The sequence below is a fragment of the Triturus cristatus genome, chromosome 3_1 (assembly GCF_964204655.1).
Source record: "Triturus cristatus chromosome 3_1, aTriCri1.1, whole genome shotgun sequence".
NCBI classification, from domain to species: Eukaryota; Metazoa; Chordata; class Amphibia; order Caudata; family Salamandridae; genus Triturus; species Triturus cristatus.
Window position 1 is genome coordinate 883,930,293 of NC_140583.1, and position 22,300 is coordinate 883,952,592.

The 22,300-nt window shown below is 44.0% G+C and overlaps 1 protein-coding gene across 5 annotated transcripts in view; it reads right to left on the minus strand.

Moving 5' to 3' along the window:
• The window catches only part of XIRP2 (xin actin binding repeat containing 2), a 1,007,304-nt gene that overhangs the window by 154,547 nt on the left and 830,457 nt on the right, over positions 1–22,300 (minus strand). For all 5 annotated transcript variants that reach the window (XM_085645384.1, XM_085645388.1, XM_085645386.1 and 2 more), the window contains one exon: positions 2,907–3,038. In XM_085645384.1, the coding sequence (XP_085501510.1) occupies positions 2,907–3,038 (132 nt within the window). The remainder of the gene's footprint in view (positions 1–2,906; positions 3,039–22,300) is intronic.

A 22,300-nucleotide genomic window follows, 5' to 3' on the forward strand; every position in this document is an offset into this window, starting at 1 on the left:
AATCATACATCCTGTTTTAAATTGTACTCTTTTCCTAATTGACAGCCAATGTAATTCATGCAGTAGAGGCCGTGAGGGAGTCCTAGCTGGAGAATCGGTTACTAGGCGAGCGGCCGTGTTCTGAACAACCTGCAATTTATCCAATGAGGTGGCATGAGCGGAGAGAAGGAGAGCATTACAATAATCAATCTTGCTCATGAGCAATGCTTGAATTAAAGTCTTCCTGGTGGAGAGTGGAAGCAGTGGAAAAACTCTTCTAAGTAAACTTAGAATGTGATAGCAAGACCCAACAATGGTGTTAACGTGGGTTTGCATCGTGAGCTTTTTATCAAGCTTAATGCCTAGGTTTTTGACTACCTCTTTAGGAGCAGGGGCTTTACCCAGCTCCTCAGGCCACCATCTTGGTGACCAGCAGATGTCTGCACCTCCGAACAACAGGATCTCAGACTTCTCAGAGTTTAACTGGAGATAGTTAGTTTTCATCCAGGAGGCAATAGCCATCATGCCCTGAGAGAAGATGATGTGTATATATCGGATCTCGTTTTATCGAAGGTGAGGAGGAGCTGGGTATCGTCTGCATAGGAAATGGGGTTAAACCCCAGATCCCTCATCAGTTTAGCCAGAGGCGTCACATAGATGTTAAATAAAGTAGGGCTCAAACATGAGCCCTGCGGGAGGCCTCTGGTGACCTGTGTGGGAGCTGATGAAAAAGGCCCCATTGATACTGCCTGAGTACGGTTAGACAAAAAAAATTTGACAACCAGCTTAATGCAGATCCCTCCACACCAATCTCCTGGAGTCTATGTAGGAGAACTTGATGGGAGATAGTATCAAAAGCTGCTGATCGGTCAAGCAGCACCAAAAGTGCCGCTTGACCTTGATCTAGAGCCATTCTGATATTATCCACTACCAGAGCCTTAGAAGACTCGAGAAAAACAGATAGATGTTTATTGATATGTTTCTCTGTGATCTTGCTCTGTAGAGGGAGCAGTGAAATCGGACGGTAGTTTAACACTTCCTCAGGGGAGATGTTAGGGTTTTTGCGAATGGGGATAATTTGAGCGCGTTTCCATTTTTGAGGGAGAGTCGCAGATTTTAAAGAGGCATTGATTATAGAGCAAACTGGGGATGCCAGCTGGGCCGCAAATCGAGAAGAGATTTTTGCAGGTATAGTATCCAAAGGGGATCCAGATCTGGTGCATTCCAAAAGTGTTTGCACTTCAGTGATGGAAATAGCAGGGAATGTAGTCAGACGGGGTCCATCGGTAGTAAGTTGTAACGTGCTCTCTGCAGGAATAGAAGCAGAAGTATTGGATAAGGTGATATTATGATAGATCTTCTCAATCTTTTGCACAGATCCTGGTTGCACAGATGTTTGTTTAATTTTTACACTTTAGTCTATAGTTTGAAGATGTTCTGGCTACAGGTATGCAGAGGACCACCATAAATGGTAAGCTACAGTACAAGATAAGCAGGGGTGCTAGTCATGATGGTTATGTAAATAATGCAGCTTGTTTTGAGGCTGTTGCGGGGAGCTGATCAGGATGGTCATGAATTTTAAGTGTTTCGGTTTGGATCCCTGGATGGGATGTATTGCATAGTCTAGGGTCAAACTCTTTAAGAAATCTGCTGAATGCTGTACATTGGCATACTGCGGACGTCAGGATCAAATTCAAGACCATGTGCACCATACAACAGTCTTATTGGAGCACAGGCTCAGAACAGAAATGAAACTGAACCCTCGTCATGCCACAGCAAGAAATCTCAAAGGAGCACCCACCCTCCTGATCATCAATTATCAGTCTTGAGAATAAAACATGGAGGTAGAATTCTGAGAACGTTGGTCCCTAGAATGTGTAATGCCCTGAATCTCTTACAGGGGTCAAAACCCAAACTTAAGATGGTCTTTCTATGGGAACTTTCACTTGTCAGGGGCAGCAAATAAAGAACATCAGATAGGAGTGATACCTATTCAATCCAACTTCAAACTTGCTCGTTTCTTGTGTCTTCATGGGACTATACAATAGTTCTAGCACTCTGAAGTGAGAGGTGTCCTGCAGCACTCAAAGTTTCACAATAAATAAAGACTGTACATAAATACCCACTAAAGTGCCAGTTCCAGAATAAGGAATAACATTTTATGGCTGCGAGGCCACCTGATTTGGCATCAGCTGGGCCACCCAATTTAGGGAAGCCCATACTATGTTTCCTGCACATGTTTCCCTAGGCGATCTTATGTAGAACTCCATGAAAATGTCCCTGGTACACTAAGATAAAACTGTGCATGCATCACGGACATTTTGAATGGGAGTCCTGGAAACGAGGGTCCAACTACAGGTTAAACATTGGTCTGGGAGTGAAGTGTTCGTCTCAAGAGGTCAGAGTCACAGGGGAGAGTGTAGAGTGACGAAGTATGAATAGAGAGGAATACAGCGGAGTGGAAGATCATCAGCCGCGGTCCGTGCAGGTAACAGCAGTGGGGCCGGTGGGGGGGGATTTCAAGGGACGATGCAGAGGGGAAATTAAATGAATAATTAATTTCCCTTGGCATTGTCCCGCGAAATATCCCCTCACACTGCCCCACCGCTGTTACCTGCACAGACCGCGGCTGATGGGCTTAGATATTCAAACTGTGCTCCATGAATGACTACGCTTGACAGTGGAAGGCACCACAGTTTCAAAATATTCACCAATGTACCAAGGAATTTATTTGGTGATTTTCCCTGGGTTGGTGAAGCCTAGATGAAGCCTTGGCAACACCGGAAGTTAGCTGAGCAAGTTGCTAAGCTTTATATTTCTTAGGTAGACTTAACTACTTAAACAGTGGTGTACAATATAAACTAGATTAGAACAGTACTGCAACAAATAGTACAAATGCATAGTTCATGCTGAGAAAACATCATTACCTTTACGGAAGTGTGTTGGTACTGGTACTGAGCAAAGCTATTATGTGAAGAGGAAATATCTTCTTTTTCAAACTGTTTCTTCATGCTAGCTAAGCCACCAGGCACAGTGCATGTTTCCGTGTCCTCAATAGTCTATAATGGGGAAAAATATATATAGTTTAACTGATCAGCACAACGTTTTAAAAGGACACAAATACAAACTGGGCTGTGGTGCATACATCTTTAGTTTAGGAAATCACTGTAAAAATACCTAAGAGTGTTGTTGTGGGCACCCACATAACTAACAATGCATGGTGCAAGCACATTAAATGCAATGCTTAAGTCAGACAAAAGAGGAACTCATTAATAAGTGAACTGTTAGGAAATGGTTGTGTATGTGCAAAACGTTCTGTTGATGCAGATATAGCAATCAATGCCACTTAGATAGTTAGGGATGCATGAAAATCATGTATTATGCTGTCGCATAATCACACACAATTTAGAGGAAATTGTATGAAATTATGCACACAGCAAATCCATTATGTAGCCCTTGTTTCAACTCGAAGCGTGTGCTCGCGCAAATTTTTGACACTAGAATGGATTTCTCGCTATTAACATGTTGGGAAAACACATTTGCTGTGAGCAACAGCTGCTCACGCTCTAGTTATGTGTATTTTTCTCCAACTCTAAAAACCCTGGCCAAAAGCAGCAGTGTAATTAGGTAACATGTGGAATTCTGCTCGACAGGTGTAATGTGAAATTTCCTAAATTACCTCAGGTACGCTAGAGTAATTTAAATTTCACCCAGAAATAGATAGGATCCAACTCGCAGTTGATAATCATTTAATTTATTCATTTTGCATCAATATCTAACTTAGCTGTTTTTCCTTTCTTTTACAGTGAAGCCATTTTCTCTAATGAGCAGCAGTGCCGAGTAAGATCTTGCTCTTTATTGCTGCCGTATTGTGAATATTTTATTGTATGGATGTATCGTATTGAAATATGTCTTTTATGACCTCATCTGGCCAAATAAGCATTTTTTGAATTTGAATTTAGTGACCACAAATTATTTTTCTCACACCTCCTCACCCAATCTGCAAGTTTTTGTTGGCATTTAACCAAAGGTGAATTACTAACCGATCATTTTAGAAATATGTTCTCTTGGGATGCAAATGCTGTTAACAATCTATCGGATTTAATCACATCGCTAGCTCAAGTAGATAATTCAACCAAAAACATCAACAGGCGCCACTCTTTCATATTTTATCACCACAAGAATAATCAGCTTACCCCAAAAAGCCATAAAGTATTAAAATAAATGATCAATTACCTTAGGCTAGCTAAAAAAACAATGTGGAAGGCACAGACCCTTTTGTCTTAGTGCTCAAGCATGGTGTATCACATTTTAAGCACCAAAAAGACTTCCCAAATTTAAAAAACATAGAATGCCAGCAAAAAACACAAAATCCAATTGGGTGTTTGCTACAAGAGGCTGCAAGAACCGAACCCTCACAACTTTAACATCTAATTGCATTGTACACCAAGATTAAATCATACAAATTGCAGTGGCGGCTGGTGGATTTTTGAAAGTGGCGGGGAAAAATGTTGTACCCTAATGTAATAAGCGAGCGAGCCCGAACTGCAAAAGGAGGGTGCGGGAGGGGGGGGTTCTCCCCCGCAAGAAAAAGGTTGAAAAAATGGATTCAAATGGTGGGTTTTACACCACATATTTACTGCAAATTGTTGAACAAAAAGGGGGATCCAAATATAGCATTTTTTAGCACAAGTGTGAAGAAAACAGAATCAAATCAAAAATGGGCCCAATCCTCAAACTGGTCTGCTTGCAAAATGACCCCCAAGCCTAGCACATACAACCAATGGAAACAGGCCCTCTAAGTATTTTCCACCTGTAACACATCTCTGAACCACCTATGTTTTCATTGTATATAATAATGAAAATGCTGCAGTTTGTTCTTATTTATCTTATGCAAATTACAACCATTGACAAAGCCTATAGTCCTGGCTGGTTGTAGGTTTAATGTCACTCGTATTATATATCTGGAGGCAATGACAGAAGAAGCACAATACCAGTGGGGCAGCACACTATGCCAAGTACAGATTTTTAGCTTAACAGTTTTAAACCACGCTCCTAATTACATCGGCTGCCCCTACGAGAGACCCCCCCCCACCCCAGTTTTTTCATCCCACTTAAAGCCCTGCACACACAGAAGTGTGTGTGTGTTTCTTTTGTATATGGAGGGAGGCATGGTAGAAACGAAATGCGGCGCATGGTTTGAGGTGGGCAGGGTTTGCTAGTCTTTTGGACGTTACACTGCTTTGTTTGGCAAATGCTTCCTTGCAAGGGAAAACAGAGCAAACTGTTCTTGGGAGTAAGACCTTAGAAAAGAAGAGGGTCCTAAAATGCTAAATGTTCCACTGATTGGTTTTCATGCAATAATCCATAACTTTGAAAGATAAAAATAAATGATCGGTATTATGGACTCCAGTTGAAAATTTGTATCGCCTGAATCAATAATTTGCCAATACTTCAAGGCACACCACTGCATCACATCTTAGCTCACAGCAACCCATCACATCAGAGCTCAAGGCAACTTGTATCATTAGACATCACACCACCACTAGCAGCTCGTCACAGTATCAGGATATATTATGTCATTGTAGTTCTTGAAATTTTGGTCACAGATTCCCTCAATTGTGATTTCGTACAAAATCACCAGCAATGCAAAGTTGCCCATCACTAAGACAACGTACACGATCACTAAGGTACAAAGATAAGCCATTTAAATCAGTGAAGAGGTACTGAAATGGAGGAGTAAAGCTGGAGACCAGTTAGGTTAGTGAGTGAAGAGTAGGCAGGAAATTGGCAGACTGGCTTGACAGAGCAGGGAAAAGGCAGTCCTAATGGGCCCAGCAACCCATATCAACAGACATACTGCATGCCTCTGTGCCAGGGGCCTTGGGGGCACACAGGGCATCCACAAGGTTCATATTTGTGCACTTAGGTAAAGAAAATCTATACTTCGCTCTTGATCAGGTCTCATTCCACACAAATCTACAAATCTGGTTGCTTTTGCAAGTCTGTTTTTCTCTATAACTGCTCTTCTATCCTCACTATACCCTTCCCTGCTAGTACTTTCTTCTATTTTGGTATGGTGAAATTCTCAAAGTAAAACATTCAATAGGTCAAGCCATCCACACAGCACTTTGGAGGATCCTTGCATTGCTGCCAGGAGTTGTGCTGATCCTGGTGGTGGATATGTCCTGGTTAACTCTGGTGCCCCCCTCAAAATATCTGCACTGCCTTCGTCTTCTGCTCAAAGCACTCGAGTTACCAAGCTGTTGTAGTTAAATCTGTTCTCATGCTGCTTTGTCAAAGAACAAACAGACTCCAAGGCACAAGCATATACCTAAGACGCTCTTTTTCTCATCCTACCCTCAGTAAAAGTGCTTTGAAGTGTACTTCTGGCAGCGTGTAGTGCTACACAATGATAAAAAAATAAGATACATTTGATTTCCCACACCTAACTTCTGTGATTATAATTACAAAAGTACCTGCCTTTTTTTGCTTCTAAGACTGCAATGAATGCCAAATAATGGTAGGGTATGAATAGGATATCTGCATCCCAAGTTGCAGGAAACACAAGAAAGAATATTTTTCCTCTCCGTTTTCACCTTTCGGGCAGTGACATTAATCTCAGACGAGCATTTAAATGAATGTATTTACGCCCATTGTTTTCCTGCTGTTGTAATACTGTTCATATTTAAATATAGGATCATTGCTAACATTCGGACTAACTATGGCACTGTAAGGACCACGCATCATCATCATTACAGCTACCCATATTATGTCAAAGGTTATACGGAGCAGCAACTTGTTTCTCTCCCAAACTTCCGGTCATTCTCACAAGTACAGCGATTACTGTGAGAAGTTGGCCTGGTATATGCTGTCCACTAGTTATAGTGGGAACCTTGCACCAGTCCAAACACCCCCTTATTGATGATAGGTTAAAGACAACCTTTATTGAAAGCTATCCTAGTGGTAGCTATGGAGAGCAGCCTTCAGGCTAAGTCTTGAAGGAATGTAAAGCAGCTTATTTTACCAGTCTATAATCTCTTGAATGGCTAAACGAAAGGCAACCACACCAGGTATATATATAAAATATATGTATTAATTTCTAAACACACCCAACTAGTCTCTTTATGAGGCTAGAGGTCCAAACACATAAGTTACACTTGATATATTACAGTAAAATAGCACAAATACACGTCAGGCCCTAGGGGCGAGCCAAACCATATACTAAAATAGTGGTATAAGAACCACGACTTAACTAGACACAAGGCCTAGAGCCTGTAGAATCACTGGGACCATAAGGAACAACCCAAGGTAGTGACACAGGGGACTCACGGGGGCCGTTTGCAGTGTGAAAATACAGCCACGAGCTCCTGTTAGCTTCTATGGGGAAAGACGTGGTTAGATTTTTAAAGATTAGGGACACTTAGAGATGAACTAGGACCAAACCCTTTTGGACTTGGGGAGTTCTAGGGTTAACACCCACAGGAGCACCGGAGTACTCTAGTTACTTCACCCAGGGAAGCCGGGTGCATAGGTGTCAAATGGTGTCGGGTTGCGTGGTCGTTTTCAATAGGAGCTAGCAAAGATGTGCTGCTGCCGGGAAGATGCGAAGTGTCCGAAGAGATACAAGCCTGGATCAAAGTCGAGAAGAACCTGAAAGCAGAGGGGACAGAGTCTGGGTCACTAGCCAGTGACCAGGGGCACGATAGGTGAATGCCCACCGATATCAGGTGAAGAAGGGGAAGCTTGACTCTCGTTGGTGCCCGGATTGAACGCAACAAGCCTTGGCAACAGCAAACCTCGCAGAAAGTAGAAAGATGCTTCGGTGCAGACCAGAGCAAGGTCTGGGGGACTCACCACACGGTGGGGAGTCGGGGTACATCTGGAGCAACCAGGGAAGCCCAAAGAAAATCAGAGTTGCCTTCACAGGGACCCACCAGTTGACGGACCAGGGATCGCGAAGGAGCCTCGAGCGAAAATGCAAGAAGTGGGCTCACGGAACACTCGTGGAATGTAGGCCCACAATCTTCGGTGCAGATGGTGCTCGGAGCATGGGCTACAAGTAACCCAAAGCATGACTTCAAGACATGTCGGAAAGTCAATGCACTTGCAAATGTGCACGGTGACCAGGAGTTCCGGTTCCACGTTACTCACCAGGGCTGCGGGTCTCAACTTTGCTGGGGACTCGGATCGGCCTCTGAGAAGTCTGGAAATCCTCTTCCTGGGCTGCAGATACTTCGGAGTCCGGCGGGAGCGTCGGAGATGCAGACCGGCAATTGCTTCATTGGTGCCTGCCAAGCAGGGGAGTCACTCCTTGACACCAAGGGAGATTTCTTCAGTCCTCTAATCTTCAGTAGAGCATCGAAGTTCCAGGATTCAGTTGCAGAGTTTCATCCAGAGATATCTAACGTCCTGTTGCCAGGGGTTTCTTACTTATACCTAAGAAAGGGGTTGGACTAACTTGGGGGACCCACCTATGGGAGGGTTTGGAAAGAGGGGTGGCTACACCCATTTCCTTTGTCCAGTTTTGCACCAAAGCAGGGGCTGGTAGCCCCTGAACTGGTTTGAGCTGGACTATGCACAGGGACACCAAATGTGGCCCCAGTGCAGGACTTCAAAGCACTGAGAGTACTCCCACTCAACCCCAATACACATCAGCCTGTCTGGGAGGTGGTTACACCTCCCTGTGACAGGACACCTATTGTCCAGGCCTCCCCTGCTGGAGTTTCGGTGAGCAGCAGGAGGCCAGACCCGTGTCTGTGGCTGCAGCATTCATTTTGTGATGCCAGGGCTCTTTTAAGTTGGTACCGGGTATACCGGTGCTGTCATGTCTCTCCCTCTAGAAGGGTGGGATCATACTCCCACACCAGTTACTGGTGTGGTGTATGATTCCAAGGTGTTTGACACCATACATGACATGTTTCGGTGCAGCCAGTCCAATGTTAGCATTTACTGTTTGGTTATAATGCACTTAAGAGTATATGGTCAGGCTGCACCACTGACAACCCCGGAGAAGAGATTCTGAAGGCTGCAGAGGGGCTCAGCTCATGCCTGGGCACCCTCTCACATATAACCAAGCACATAGCCTTCAGGATTGATAAGGGTTGCCATAGGGGTGACTGATAGGTTTCTATGTGCAGTGATAGGTGAGATATAGTGAACCTATATCTCAGTAAAGGGTGCATGCACCACCTTACCCAGGCTGCAGTAGCAGACCTGTGGTGTCATTTTGGAGGGCTTTCCAGGGGTGGCATAATACATGTTTCAGCCCCTGGTAGGCCTCTGGGGTACCTATGGCCTGGGTACATAGTATACCATATACTAGGGACTCACAAGGGTACCCCAGAATCCAATCTGGAGTGTACCTAAAGTACATGGAATCAATTTATAAGAGAAAGCAGATAGGCTGGGGACACCAGGAAAAAAGTGGGGGCAACCATGTAGTCAGATTCCACCTTCCTACAATTACCGCCCATAATCCCAGTCAGGGACGACCATTAGCATAGGCGAGTTGTGCCCAAACACCACCGATCTTCAGAAGGACACAGGAAGAGGCATATTGTGTGGTGCAACGAAGGGGGTGGTGCACAATCCCTTCAAGGGGGCTGCATTCAGCACAGGGTGAATGAATATCGGTGAGATATGGGAGTCTCAGGGGCCCCTTACACATTCTCCAGGGGGGAGCATCATTTTGCATTACGTCACTGGACGCAGGACCTACCTGCAGCAGTCTTCCTTTAACCTGCCTGCAGAGAAAAGTGTGTAAAGCACTGGCATCCATGTCCACATACTGTCTTGTTTCCTTCCCATGTCCCTCCATTCTTTTATCCCTCTCCCTTCCCACTTTTAACTACACAGTGACAACATGTGGGAGGGTACGTCAAATTTGGTTTCGCCTGGGGTGCTATTTGCCCAAATGCCCCCTCTGATCACAGTACTCTCTGCATCTGGATTTTCAAGTAAAAATCAAGAATCTCCGACCCCTTCCAAGTTGGTGCAATAAAATAAGGACCAGAAACGGCCATCCAGTTTGAAGTTGTATAGAAAACGGGTTTAAAGCTAACATGTGAAGAAATGGCACCTTCATTTTCAGTGAAAATTAAAACTCGCGAGGGATTTTTGCCATTTCGCAGAAATACTACATGAGAGTAGAGTATAAATGGAGGAAAAACAGTGGACACGGGGCAGCCGCAGGAGACGTTTTAAAACCCGTCTCGCTGGCCCCTGCACAACAAGACATGATGGGATAAGCTCCCTTAAAGCAGGGAAGTTTCTTAAAGAAGCCGAGCAGTGCGGCCTTGTGGCAGCTGCGGATGAGATTCTCACAAGGGCAGAGGAACAGCGACAAAGAATAGCCAATTTAAGAATGTAACACACATTAAGAAACCCAGTCTGTCCGCTGTGTGTAGCGTTCAGCATTGGTCTCTTGATCAATATAATGTACTATGTAACTATTAACTAAATAAATAACTCACCAATGTAACGTTCTTGCGCCAGGCTCCTCCGCATGACTGGACGGCAGACCGCATGGCGCAAGCCTGGAAGAAACCGTAAAGTGCTGGATTTGGACTCCTCTCCCAGAACCCAGCCCACCAATCATTTAATAATGAACAACTATTGCTGGGTCTCATTTAAGAAGCAGAGGCCACTGACACGCCCCCACTCCTACATTGTTTAAGCTGACTGCCCTGCCCACAGCCACTGAAATGAATGTAAGTCTTCCAACTTCTCCCTGGGCTACATGAATAACGCCCAAACTAAAACACTATTCTGGCAGTGATATACAGACCGCGCAAACCAGTGTGCCATCACTGTCCTGCTTTCTGGCACCAGGTCGAAGAAATATTCGCCCTTGGAGCCAAGATATTCACAGAGCCAAGTACCATCCTCCCCCACCACGGCCCCACCCCCTCAAACCAAAACCCAGATTTACGTGTTTGTTCACCCAGCAGCCAGCACAATTTATTGCTAGCTGCTCTGTGTTCCATCTCGCATTTTTTCTCCCCCCTAGGGTGGTAGGGTGACGCCCATCACGCCCCTGAACACCAGCCACCACTGAGTAAATTGAAAATCTCCACTTCTGAGCGGGATTGGTGCGTTTATGACTCTTACATTAGATGAGAAAGGCATGGCTCAAACTAATTGGGAAACTGAAACTTAAATGTATTATCTAAGCCGACTTTTGAAACTTTTCGGGACTCATACACCCTTCCACAAATTCAGTTGCAGAGGGTCCTGATGGTTTGTCAAATACAATTTGAAAAAGGATGCATTGAGATAGGTAATGTTTTACATCCGCTTTCCAAAGAAAGCAATTAGTCTGCTTTTGTCTCAGATTCAAAGACAGGGAGTATTATTACCCCTCTCCATAAAAAGGGCACTGGTGTTTTGCCCCAGAACTACGGAAAAATTACACTTCTAGGTGCCAGCGGTAAGTTAGTCTCTAAATCTCAAGTATTTGACCTTCGGGCTTGCGTTTCAGAGAGCGAGATCCTCCCATTTGAACAATCTGGCTTTACCTGCCAGCGATCAATCTCTGATAATTTGGCTAGGGTGCAAACTATCTTGGAAAAATAAAATCCTGCCTGTACAAGCCACTTGTATGGACTTTATCACATCTTTTGATAGCGTAGACAGACCTACTTAGTGGCAAAAGTAACTAAGGGATCCTAGATGGACTTTAAAACTTCTATTCATCCTGGACTGGGATACCTGGTTTAGGATTTCCATGGGCTTTGGCAAAGATTTAACTTATGACATCCCTACAGACACTGAATTAACACAAGGTTGCCTTTTTGCTCTACTCCTCTATTCACTATATATCTAAGATTTCCCACAGGTATTCCTAGAACCTAGAATAATTCCTCCACAGCTGTGTGATAGAGACTTTTATACCCTGGTATATGCAGATGATGACATTATCTTTTACCGTACCCCTGTTAACTTACCACATGGCCTTAATATTTTGAATTAGTTTGCGCATGGGCACTTTTTACACGTTAACGCTGTCAAAACTAAAGTGGTCATTTTATCAAAATTCTAAAGAAATAGAAAGGTTAATTGGAGATATGGAGATAGGAAAATTGAGAAGGTTAAACACTTGACCTATCTTGGCATGGCCGTACAACAATATAGTTCTGTGAACCCCCATAGTCATAAGCAAAGGCCGCTTTACTTATCTTATGGTGGTGGTATACAAAAACGTGTTCAGTGGCTTGTGCACAAGACATCTCCTGCACAAACTGAAAGGAATAAAAGAGCTCCCTTCTGTATTATGTGCTACTGAGTTCTTCCACTCAAAAAAACTATACTTTCTGAATAAAATAGAGATCTATTTTTAGGAAAATAATGTCCTTGAAGAAGTGTATAATCGTGTAAGCCCTTCAACTAGAAATTGGAGTTCTACGTGCTTATCACAAATTTCTTAGGGCAGCTATTCATATTTATAGCTGCTACCGTATTTCTGGTCCTGGTTCATTAAAATATATCATATTTGATCCCTGGGTCAGCTCATCTGAGTAGGTTCTCAAAGTCCCTAAAATGTTCATTAAAATGGGTGAGTCAAACATATTTACAATATTTCCACATGTTACTGGAGATCTATGGGCCACATATTGAAGGGAAATTGTTTGTGATTACCAAAGAGATTTTTTGCAATTTCCTATTTGGTAATCACAAACACAAATGTACAAATGTGTCTTTGATGCATTTTTCAATTCCCAGTGGGTCGCAAATAGACCTACCTCATGAACGTTAATGAGGTAGGTCTCCATTTGTGACCCATTGGAATCGCTAAAAGCACAGGGATGGTGGCCATCTGCAGTCAGCAGACCACCATGTCTGTGATTGCTTTTAAATAAAGCAATCTTTTTATTTATTTATTTTAATTCAGATCATTTTCCTTACAGGAAGTTTTCTTTTCATTTTCTAACAGCAGGCAGTGGTATGAAGTACCACTGCCTTTACAATCCTTCACAAAGGGGAAAGGGTCCCTTGGGGACCCCTTCCTATTCGCGGATTAGTTACCACTTACTTGAAGCAGGTGGTAAAATGCAAATGTTCTGCAACTGCATTTATGTCGCATGATAGTCACACATCCCACTGCAATTCAGTATTAGGAAGCGACGCCCTAAACACGCCCTTTTTAGAATACTGAATCGCAAACCCAATTTGTGATTCAGTAATAGGTTACCGAGTCACAAATAGGGATTTGTACATGTGAAAAAGCATTTTTGAGCGCGCAAACGGGCTGATTCTGCAAATCAACCTGTTTACTTCCACAAAAAGCCTTTGTACATGTGGCCACCATATCTCCAATACAATTAGAGATTCAAAATGAAGTACTTTAACCTAGCTTTCCATCTTATGTCTCACATTGTAAAACAATTACATCAAGTACAAGGATGGCAGGAATGGCATCCTTGAAGATTAAACTAAAGTATCTGATGTCACTACTAGTTAATAGCTTATTTATCATATCCTATTAAGAATTGGGAATTTAACTGTGCAGTCGATATTAGGTATATTGGAAAAAGATTTATACTGATGATTCCTACCTATTTTCTCAAATGGATACTGAAGATGTGAATCCTGTTTTATTTGTCCAATGCTACACATACAACGATCACAATTTTTAAGAATATGAAATAGTGGCATGGCAACAAAAGAAGCCACTAATTGTTATGACGATTTTGCAGCCACAACCTTTCTCTTCAGTTAGATTTTCTAGTCTCATTGTATAATTTTTCGATAGCTAATTTTATACCTATTGTAATACATTTGCCTTTCCTGCAGGCCCACCCCTGACTTTTCCCCTATATCTGCAAACTCTTTTTGCTGCGATTAGATCAGTGTGCCCTGTGACACTGCAATTCAATATTACAGTGTATTTTCACTGACTCCAATATGATGTTGGTAAAAGTGGCTAAATCAATTGATATATTAAACTTTACTGAAAGGCAATAGTAGACGGCACAGAAAATGCATCGATGGGAGTTAATTATCATATGTGGGCTGCAGTGTGTCACACCAACTGCATGCATGACACAAATGTATGGCTCCCATAGCGCCACTTTGCTCTGTCTGGGTTGCAGTTTAAAGGCACTGTAGAAACACAGGAAAAGGAAAAGCTTTTTGGCTACAGGGGAAACCTATTTTTGTATTTAAATGTCACCATTATAGTGTGCTAAGTCAGTTCACATGATAGGGTGGCTACAAATATAACAAAGTAGCACACTATTTATTTATAAAGTGTGCCCTCGCCGTGACTGAAGATATAAAAGGTATTTTCACTATGTTTGCCAAGGTTTGAATAAAATATTTATTCTACATCTCAGCCCGGGGAAACGCTACAGGAATAATTTGAAGTTATTTTCAAAACCCGATTTAATGGTGAAATCATATTTGTGATAACTTTTGTAGAACAATTACTTAAGAAAAATTGGCTCAGAAGAGAATGGTCCACGTCTTAGCCCCAAGAAGAACAGGTGTTAACTACTGGCTACTCGCAAGGTTTTTAGCCATCTGGCAAAGGACAGGAGCACTTGGTAGAATAAATGACAACATTCACACTTTCTATTTTTTCTTTATGAAAAACAAGCCTTCCTGTACTTATTCTTAGAGCCCTCCTAGCCAGTCAGGTTCTAGTTACAGTGGGAGACATAACCAGTTGGGCGATTTCGAGAGGGAGGAGTGCTGCAAAACGAGGTGCCCATAGTGTGAGAATGTAGCCAACGTTAGGCAGGAAAGTTCTCCAGTCACTATCTAGTGCAGAGGATAAATCAAGCACCATAACTAACACCTCTGCAAATCATTCCTGGGCCTCGGAAGACTCCACCTAACAAGAAGACCTGGCTGGAAGAAACAAAACTCCTGCTGGACTCACTCAAGTACTTCATACTCCTGCAGCACCCAATGAGTTGAACCACTCTCCAGGGGCAAGTGGTAGCCTCCTGTTCCTGCTTACTGCCTTCAAGGACAAAAACAACCAGAAAGACTCCTGACTCCAATAAGACCCAGCTGACCACAAAAGGCTGGGCCCTGCAAGGGACTAAGCTGTCAAGAGACCTGGTGCCATCGAAGCCTGCGCTTAGGATCTGGACAGACCAGAAGATATTTTCACAATAGGGGAAGAAAAGTTTCATTTAATACATTTCTTCTACCACTGGTGGACTAGCATTAGATGCTAAGGTTTGCCAGCAAGGTCTCACAAAGATAGGAATTTAAAAAGTATATGCTGCTTAATGACATTTGTCATATTAAAAACTGGTTCAGTGGGACCTTACAGTAAAGTTATCACACCACATGGAGCCCTGCTCAGGCTGGTTTCCAACCTCACCCCTCTGAAGGATTGTGGGAACCAGAAAAATGACTACGCTGGAAGGAATTCCTGCACTCAACGTCTGTAAATCTGTACACAAACAGATAAACAGAGACTGAATCTACTCTTCTTTAGAAAAGAGAGGCACTCCTGTGCATTTTCTTCTGCTCTCATCCCTGCCAAGAGTGGACACCTGGCACTCCACCTCTGTGCCTTCTGTGGTACATGGTGTGTACCAAACAGGTAGTCAAAGCCTACTCATTAAAACACCCAACTTAGAGCACCTGCTAAACTGGTGGTTGGTGTAAGAGTAGAGAAGGATACAAAGGAATCTCAAATAAAGACCCGACCACATTTTTGCTCAATAAACCCCCCTCCCCCGTTCTTAGCTGCAAGACAAGACACGGGAAACAATCAACCTTGGAACGATAGGGCCTCAAGCAGTGAATTCAGTTAATAAATTCTAAATCCAAAGATAAAACCTTGGACTGTGGGAATTCTATCCAACTTGTGAAGCAAACTCTGCAGCTACAAGATCCAGCTTTTCCTGATCAGAGCATTTGGCACCAAAACCAATCTATTCATCGAGCTCAACAACAAAGTGTCGGACTTCCTGGGACCTTTGTTGGCCTCAGCCTTGTCCCGCTGAAGGATTTTGACTCCCAATTCAGAGAATGTCATGCACCAATACAAACACACATGGAGTATATTTTGGATAACGGAACGTATAAAAAATATATATTGTTTTTGTGGTTGACAGATTTCCTGATAATATCGTTTGGAGACAATTATGTTTGAAAACTTATACAACGACAAATTGTGAAATACGATACATATGTGGTGAGGTGATTAATATCTATCAATCTTACCCGTTCTGTCTTTTGTCACTTGACACCTTATTTTGAGAATAATGGGATGGTGGTTAAATAAATTTCCGTACTGTGCTTTTTTAGAATATGGTTGACTTAGGTTTTGTTCTTTGGGTGTGACGTCGTGGTGGTCCAAGTCTCCACCAAATATGCTCTGATTAATGGATGGCTTGTCCAAACTGTGGATTTTGAATTTTCACGATTATGTATTTCTTTGTAATTACTGTTTGGGTGATTGGTGGTCGGTTTGTACTAGCATTATGGAATTTGGAATAATGAATGGTTTTTTTTAACTGGTGCAATTGTTATTGTCTAGAGTAGACTTTGCATTTTGTATAAGAAATCTTTTACATATATATTACAATTTATGTTTTTTATATATATATATATAATTTGCAGCCTCGAGAAAGCCCTGGGCAGGGCGAAACGTGCATGTCGGCTGCTGGTTGCTACAATCCTAAAAGAGAAATAAAATGATACTTGAATGATCTACAGCTACGTGGATACTGATCTGGAAACTCCTGTACAATACTATGAAAATGGCTGTGAAGAATATATACATGGGATTAGAGTAACTTATATATGGTGTGCTTTTCTGTCTGCTGTCTGTAAGGTTCACTAACTTGTTTATTGTTGGTGTTGTATTTGTAACGTGGATTTATAGAAATCATAATTATAATCACATACCCTCGAGAAACTGGCCAGTCGTGTTTGAAGAGGTTAAATTTAAAATGAAGATCAGAAGCTATATATAGCTTGGCTCCCTCTTGGTCTGCCCTTAGTGGTCACTTTTTGCTCTGGCAACTTATACTTGCATAAACTCTATGGAGAATTCTGTTTTGAGGGTATCAAAATAAGACAATAACAAGAGAGCTTGCACATATTTCACTGCGCTATCTAATTCACCAACGTCCCAAGGACGAAGCCAGCTTATCAGTTTCAAAGTGGCTTATGGAGAAGAGGGACAAACCCTATTAATAGAAATGTTGCTGGCTGGTTGGTTCCAGGGTTGAGTCAATCCAACACCATTTTGTCTCAGCCAGCTGATTGACAACAAGCCATAGTAGCATAGAACTCCTACCTTTGCCCTGTTGAGAATATATTTTGACTGAAATGGCCATAACTAATTTATTAATTTCATGCCTTAATACATTTGGCAGGATGGCATTAATGTTAACACAGCTTTATCGATGATCTCATGTTTTCTTCTGTTGATTTGGTGGTGGGAGGATGGTTGGGCAAACTTCTTGGCTACTCTGTCACAGCCAGCTCAAATTCTTAAATGTGTCCTTCCTATCATTTGTAAAATTTTCCAAGCATATCCACTCTATCATAGTAGTTTTATGTGAGAGAAGTGAGGACAGGGCTCATGGTTTAAAGAAAGTGTACCCTTTGTTTAGGGATGATATTATTTGTGATTCATTAAAAATGTAGTGCATCCTGGCTTCTCCTTTATTTATGTTCTTGATGAAATCCAAGCAATTTTCCTTAAGTGAAGCAATGATTTGTGGAATGCTATATTGTGTAGCTAGATAAGATATGTTGAAGATTCTCCTCGCTACTGCCTCATATGTAAGTGGAATAATGAGATACTAGAAATTATCTTCATCATTGTGGATCTGCTGGAAAAATGTTTTTCTGGGTCAAATATAGCAATAAGCAACAAAATGTTGACCAGTAGTCAACCTTTGGAAAGGGCCTGCATCTCCCAGGAGTCCCTGCCCGACCGACACCTAACACCTGGTCCGCTCTCCCTGTTGCTCCGCCCACGGCCCCTAACCCCGCCCTATATAATCGATCTAGCTCTCCGCTGCGCGGGAGCGCCCGGGGCTAAGCCCGGGCAAAGGGCGGGCCGTTTGAGGCCGTTAGAGAACGGAAGAGACCGGGACCGGGCCACCCCCCTTGGTGTCTGAGCGCTCGATCGATCCGCACCGTGATACGGGGGATAATGATCACCAGTGAGACTCGTAGCAAAACCACGCTGGCTCCTGGACCGGCCAAAGGTACTTTGGACACATATTTCGCCAAAGCTGGCTCCCTGTTAATTGATGAAATCACTGTCCTAGAAAGACGTATCTCACAAGAAATAGAGTGGGTTAGGAGATCATCCATGGGAACGATAGCACAGGCACGGACCCCAGAGAATAGACTTGAATATATACTTTCAGTCACTGGAGAAATTGGGGAAACTGGGGAATTCACCCTACCCCCTATTTCGGCCACTGAGGAAGATAATACCCCTGTCACTGATAAAGAAAGCCGTGCAGCACAGGGACAACGGGAGGGAGCTATTTCAAAGAGGAAAAGAGGGGCTCATAATCCAGGGGGACGCAAGGCTAAACTTGCGAAGCATAACCAGGGAGTTGGGAATAATACGAGAGATGTACCCACAATAAATTGTTCCGTGCAAGACAAACCCCATGAGGCATCTGCTACAAATCCAGATCCGCACCTAACATATCTAGAGAACCCCTGTCCTAGCACAAATACAGAGGAGGACTTAACCTTACATAATATTGGCGCTCTTATGAGGGCTTTATTAAGCCCCTTTGAGGCTCGTCTGATAAAGATTGAGGCAAGGTTAGCGACTATAGAAAAAGCTACTGTTCAACTAGCTGACACACTCAAGTCCGGTAATAGGGCAGATATGGGTAGAGGGGGAACCATGACTAAGGAGGCCACACTTGTACCCCCCCTAGAGGGAGCAAATCCACAAGTGAAATCCCCACAATCGCAGCCGGTGGGCACACCTCCGGTAGCCTCACTGTCCACCGTGGGGATACCTTCCATTACTCTGGTAGAGACCAAAAGTACACCCACACAACTTCTCCCCCCGAAAACCAAAAGGCTTAGGCCGGTGCATCTACCCCCAGAGGCGGCCCCTTACACAGTCATCTTAGCAGGGGTGCCAGAGCTTAAGCAGGATTCTAAAGAACCTGTTGCTGCACTAAGAAACAAGGTTGTTAATTGGCTTACCACTAATAGACCTCTACCGCGAGGAGTATCTGCTGAGGTACTCATGGTTAGAAAGGTTCCATGGTTGGGCAACTCAAGAAAAACCATTAATGGTGATTGTGTGCTGATTAACTTTAGGGAACCTAGGTCAGTTTCTCACATATGCTCCTGGCCGCATTATGACCAAGGCACATCTATCCAGCCGCTACCATTGTCTTTCTTTTATCCACCGCAGACTTTCGGGGGTGAGGGGGATGGATGGCAAACTGTTCCTAGGAGGGGTAGGGGATGGGGTGCTAGAGAGTGTGGGGATCCTTACTCTCATGGTGTCCAGCAGCCTGTTTATTTTCCGACATTTAACAGGTTTAGTTCGCTGGACATGGTGGATTGACAACACAAGGAGAGTGGAGGGGTGGCCACCAGTTCACCTAAGGGTCCCAAGAGGAGAAATGATACCCCAGTTGGTCTAACGTCAAACTCCCCCAAGGTAGCTCAGTCTGAGGCGCTCAGTGTTGTTAAGGACCCCGAGTCATGGGCAATAGTCCCCCCACCTAGTATTAACGTTCCTATAGCTGATAGGGAGGAACCCCGACAAAACATCAGATCTATTGCCACACTGGGTGAAAATACCCCCACAGTTCCCTATGAAATAAGCAGCCCTCCACACCTAAAGATACTGTCTTGGAACGTGGCCGGTCTGGGGAACAAGCTGGATTCCCCAGAATGGGCCTCCTTTGTGGAAGGTAATGATATCTGTATGTTCCAAGAAACCTGGGCGAGAGAGGAGTACTCTCGCCCAGGTTTCGCAGCATTCTCAGTGGCAGCTAGGTGGGGGGGTCGTGGGCGGCCATCGGGAGGCCTTATCATCTGGGTGGCAACTGATCTGGGGTGCTCTGCTACACAAATCCTCACCCATTCAGAGGACATCCTCGGCGTGATACTGGAATGGTCAAATTCTTCCAGGCTCGCCCTGGTTAATGTCTATTCAAGGCCGGTTAATATCATCCAAGAATCGAGGACGATGGATGAACTCTCAGCCTTTCTCGATAGCATTTCCCCGGACATACCCTTCGTGGTGGGGGGAGATCTGAATTCACAATTCGAGCCTCTACCGGGCTTAGTGGATGGACCCTCTCGAGACGAGGACGCCGTTTGGTTGGTTCCTCCCACATATGCTATCCCACCTAGAGCTTGGACACCCCTTGCGGTCCAGGTCACTGCACTAACACTTAAGCACGGTTTGCGGGCCTGTAATGGCCGTGTAAACTCTGATATCCCTCCAAAGTGGACGTATAACAAACAGGGTAGGGAATCAAGAATAGATTATATCTTGGTCCAACTCTCCCAGTGGTCGCTAATCATTGACTTTAAGGTAATTACAAGGGAGGACAGCGACCACAATGCGCTCCAGTTACAATATAAGATTCCGGGTTTAGTGGGAAGAAGGGTCATGGTAGGTTCTGCGTCCACGGGGCTGGTCCTTACGTCTAATAGAAGGAGAATTAGATGGGAAAAGCTTTCCACTAATCAAGGGAAAGTCGCTGAATTATACTCCAGGGTAATCCCCACTTTGGAGGTAGTGAGTACTTTAATGGGAAATTCTATCGCCAAAGACAATTATGAGTTATTGCGTTTGGCGCACGATGACTTGATCAAGTCTCTGGCTGAAGTCCTCTTTTGTCCACTTAAGAAGGGGGTGGGGCCCACTAATCGCCAGACCTGGTATAATGTTGCTTGCCGTAAGGCGAAATCAGACCTTTTAAATCGCCATTAAGGAAGGCAATAGCCGAGTTGAGATCAAGGCTAGGAGGAGGGAGTATAAGCGATTGATCTTTAACGCTAAGATTGAGTGGGATCAGGAGAAGTGGGAGGACCTTACTAAATCGTTAGCCAATAGGGACTCCTGCAAATTCTGGAGAATTGTAAATACTGGCTCAGAAGATCTTCCATCGGCTATAGAACCTAACATCTCAGCTGAAGCTTGGAAGGAGCATTTCTGGTCCCTTTATAGGGTGGAGGCTGGGGTCCCCGGTGAATTACCACCCACTGTAACACCATATCATTCTGAAGACCATTTTACGGTGACTGAAATTAGAGCAGCAATTTCTGCCTTACCCCTTGGCAAGGCTCCGGGTTTGGATGGCCTCCCCGGGGATCTTTTTAAACAGGAACCAGATGTTTGGGCACCATATCTATTGTCTATGTTTAATGCTATTCTGGGTGGCATGGAGGTGCCTAGTACTTGGCTGGGCGCAGAGATTGTGCCGGTCTTTAAAAAGGGGTCTCCTCTGCTCCCAGCCAACTAAAGGCCCATTAGCCTTATAGATGTCTCCCAGAAGTTGTTTGGTAGGCTGATTCTTGATCGCCTCCAAACTTGGATTGATGACTTTTCCATCCTTAGCCCCTATCAGGCAGGTTTTAGGAAGGGGGTTTCGACTACGGACCAGGTGTTCCGCTTGAACCTTATTTACTGGAAGACCGCAATAATCGAGGGTGGCAGCTTGTACACGGTTTTCGTGGACCTGCGTACTGCCTTCGACTTAGTCCCAAGAGCAAGACTCTGGTCCGTCTTGGCAGACCTGGCCATACCGCATGATATCCTTTCCATTTTGATAAGACTGCACATGGGAAATTTTGCACGTGTGAGGTGCGGTAGGAATGGGGTACTTACGGATAGATTTCCGGTTGACAGGGGGGTAATACAGGGCTGTGTCCTCGCTCCGACCCTGTTTTGCCTCTTTGTCAACGGGGTTATCGACCACCTGGTGAGGGTGGCCGACTCCGATGCACCAAAACTCAATGGCAGCAGGGTGCCCGCTATTATGTTTGCGGATGACACCCTGCTGCTGTCTAAGTCCCCCATGGGAATTCAACGAATTTTAGATGGATTCTCAACCTTTTGTACTGAGCGGGGTCTAGAGATCAACGCAATGAAGACGAAATACATGATTCTCAATCCCCCAAATTCCACCCGGCCTAATCCCATCATAGGCACTCAGAAGTTGGAGAGAGTATGTACATTTGAGTATTTGGGGGTCACCATTAATCAAACAATGTCCTGGGACACCCATCGTAACAAGGCCAATTTGAGACTTGTTCAATTAACTGGAGGTATCTGTAGGTTGAGGAATACTTCGTCCTTTAAACCTTTGACCCCAGCCCTACAAATTTATAAAAT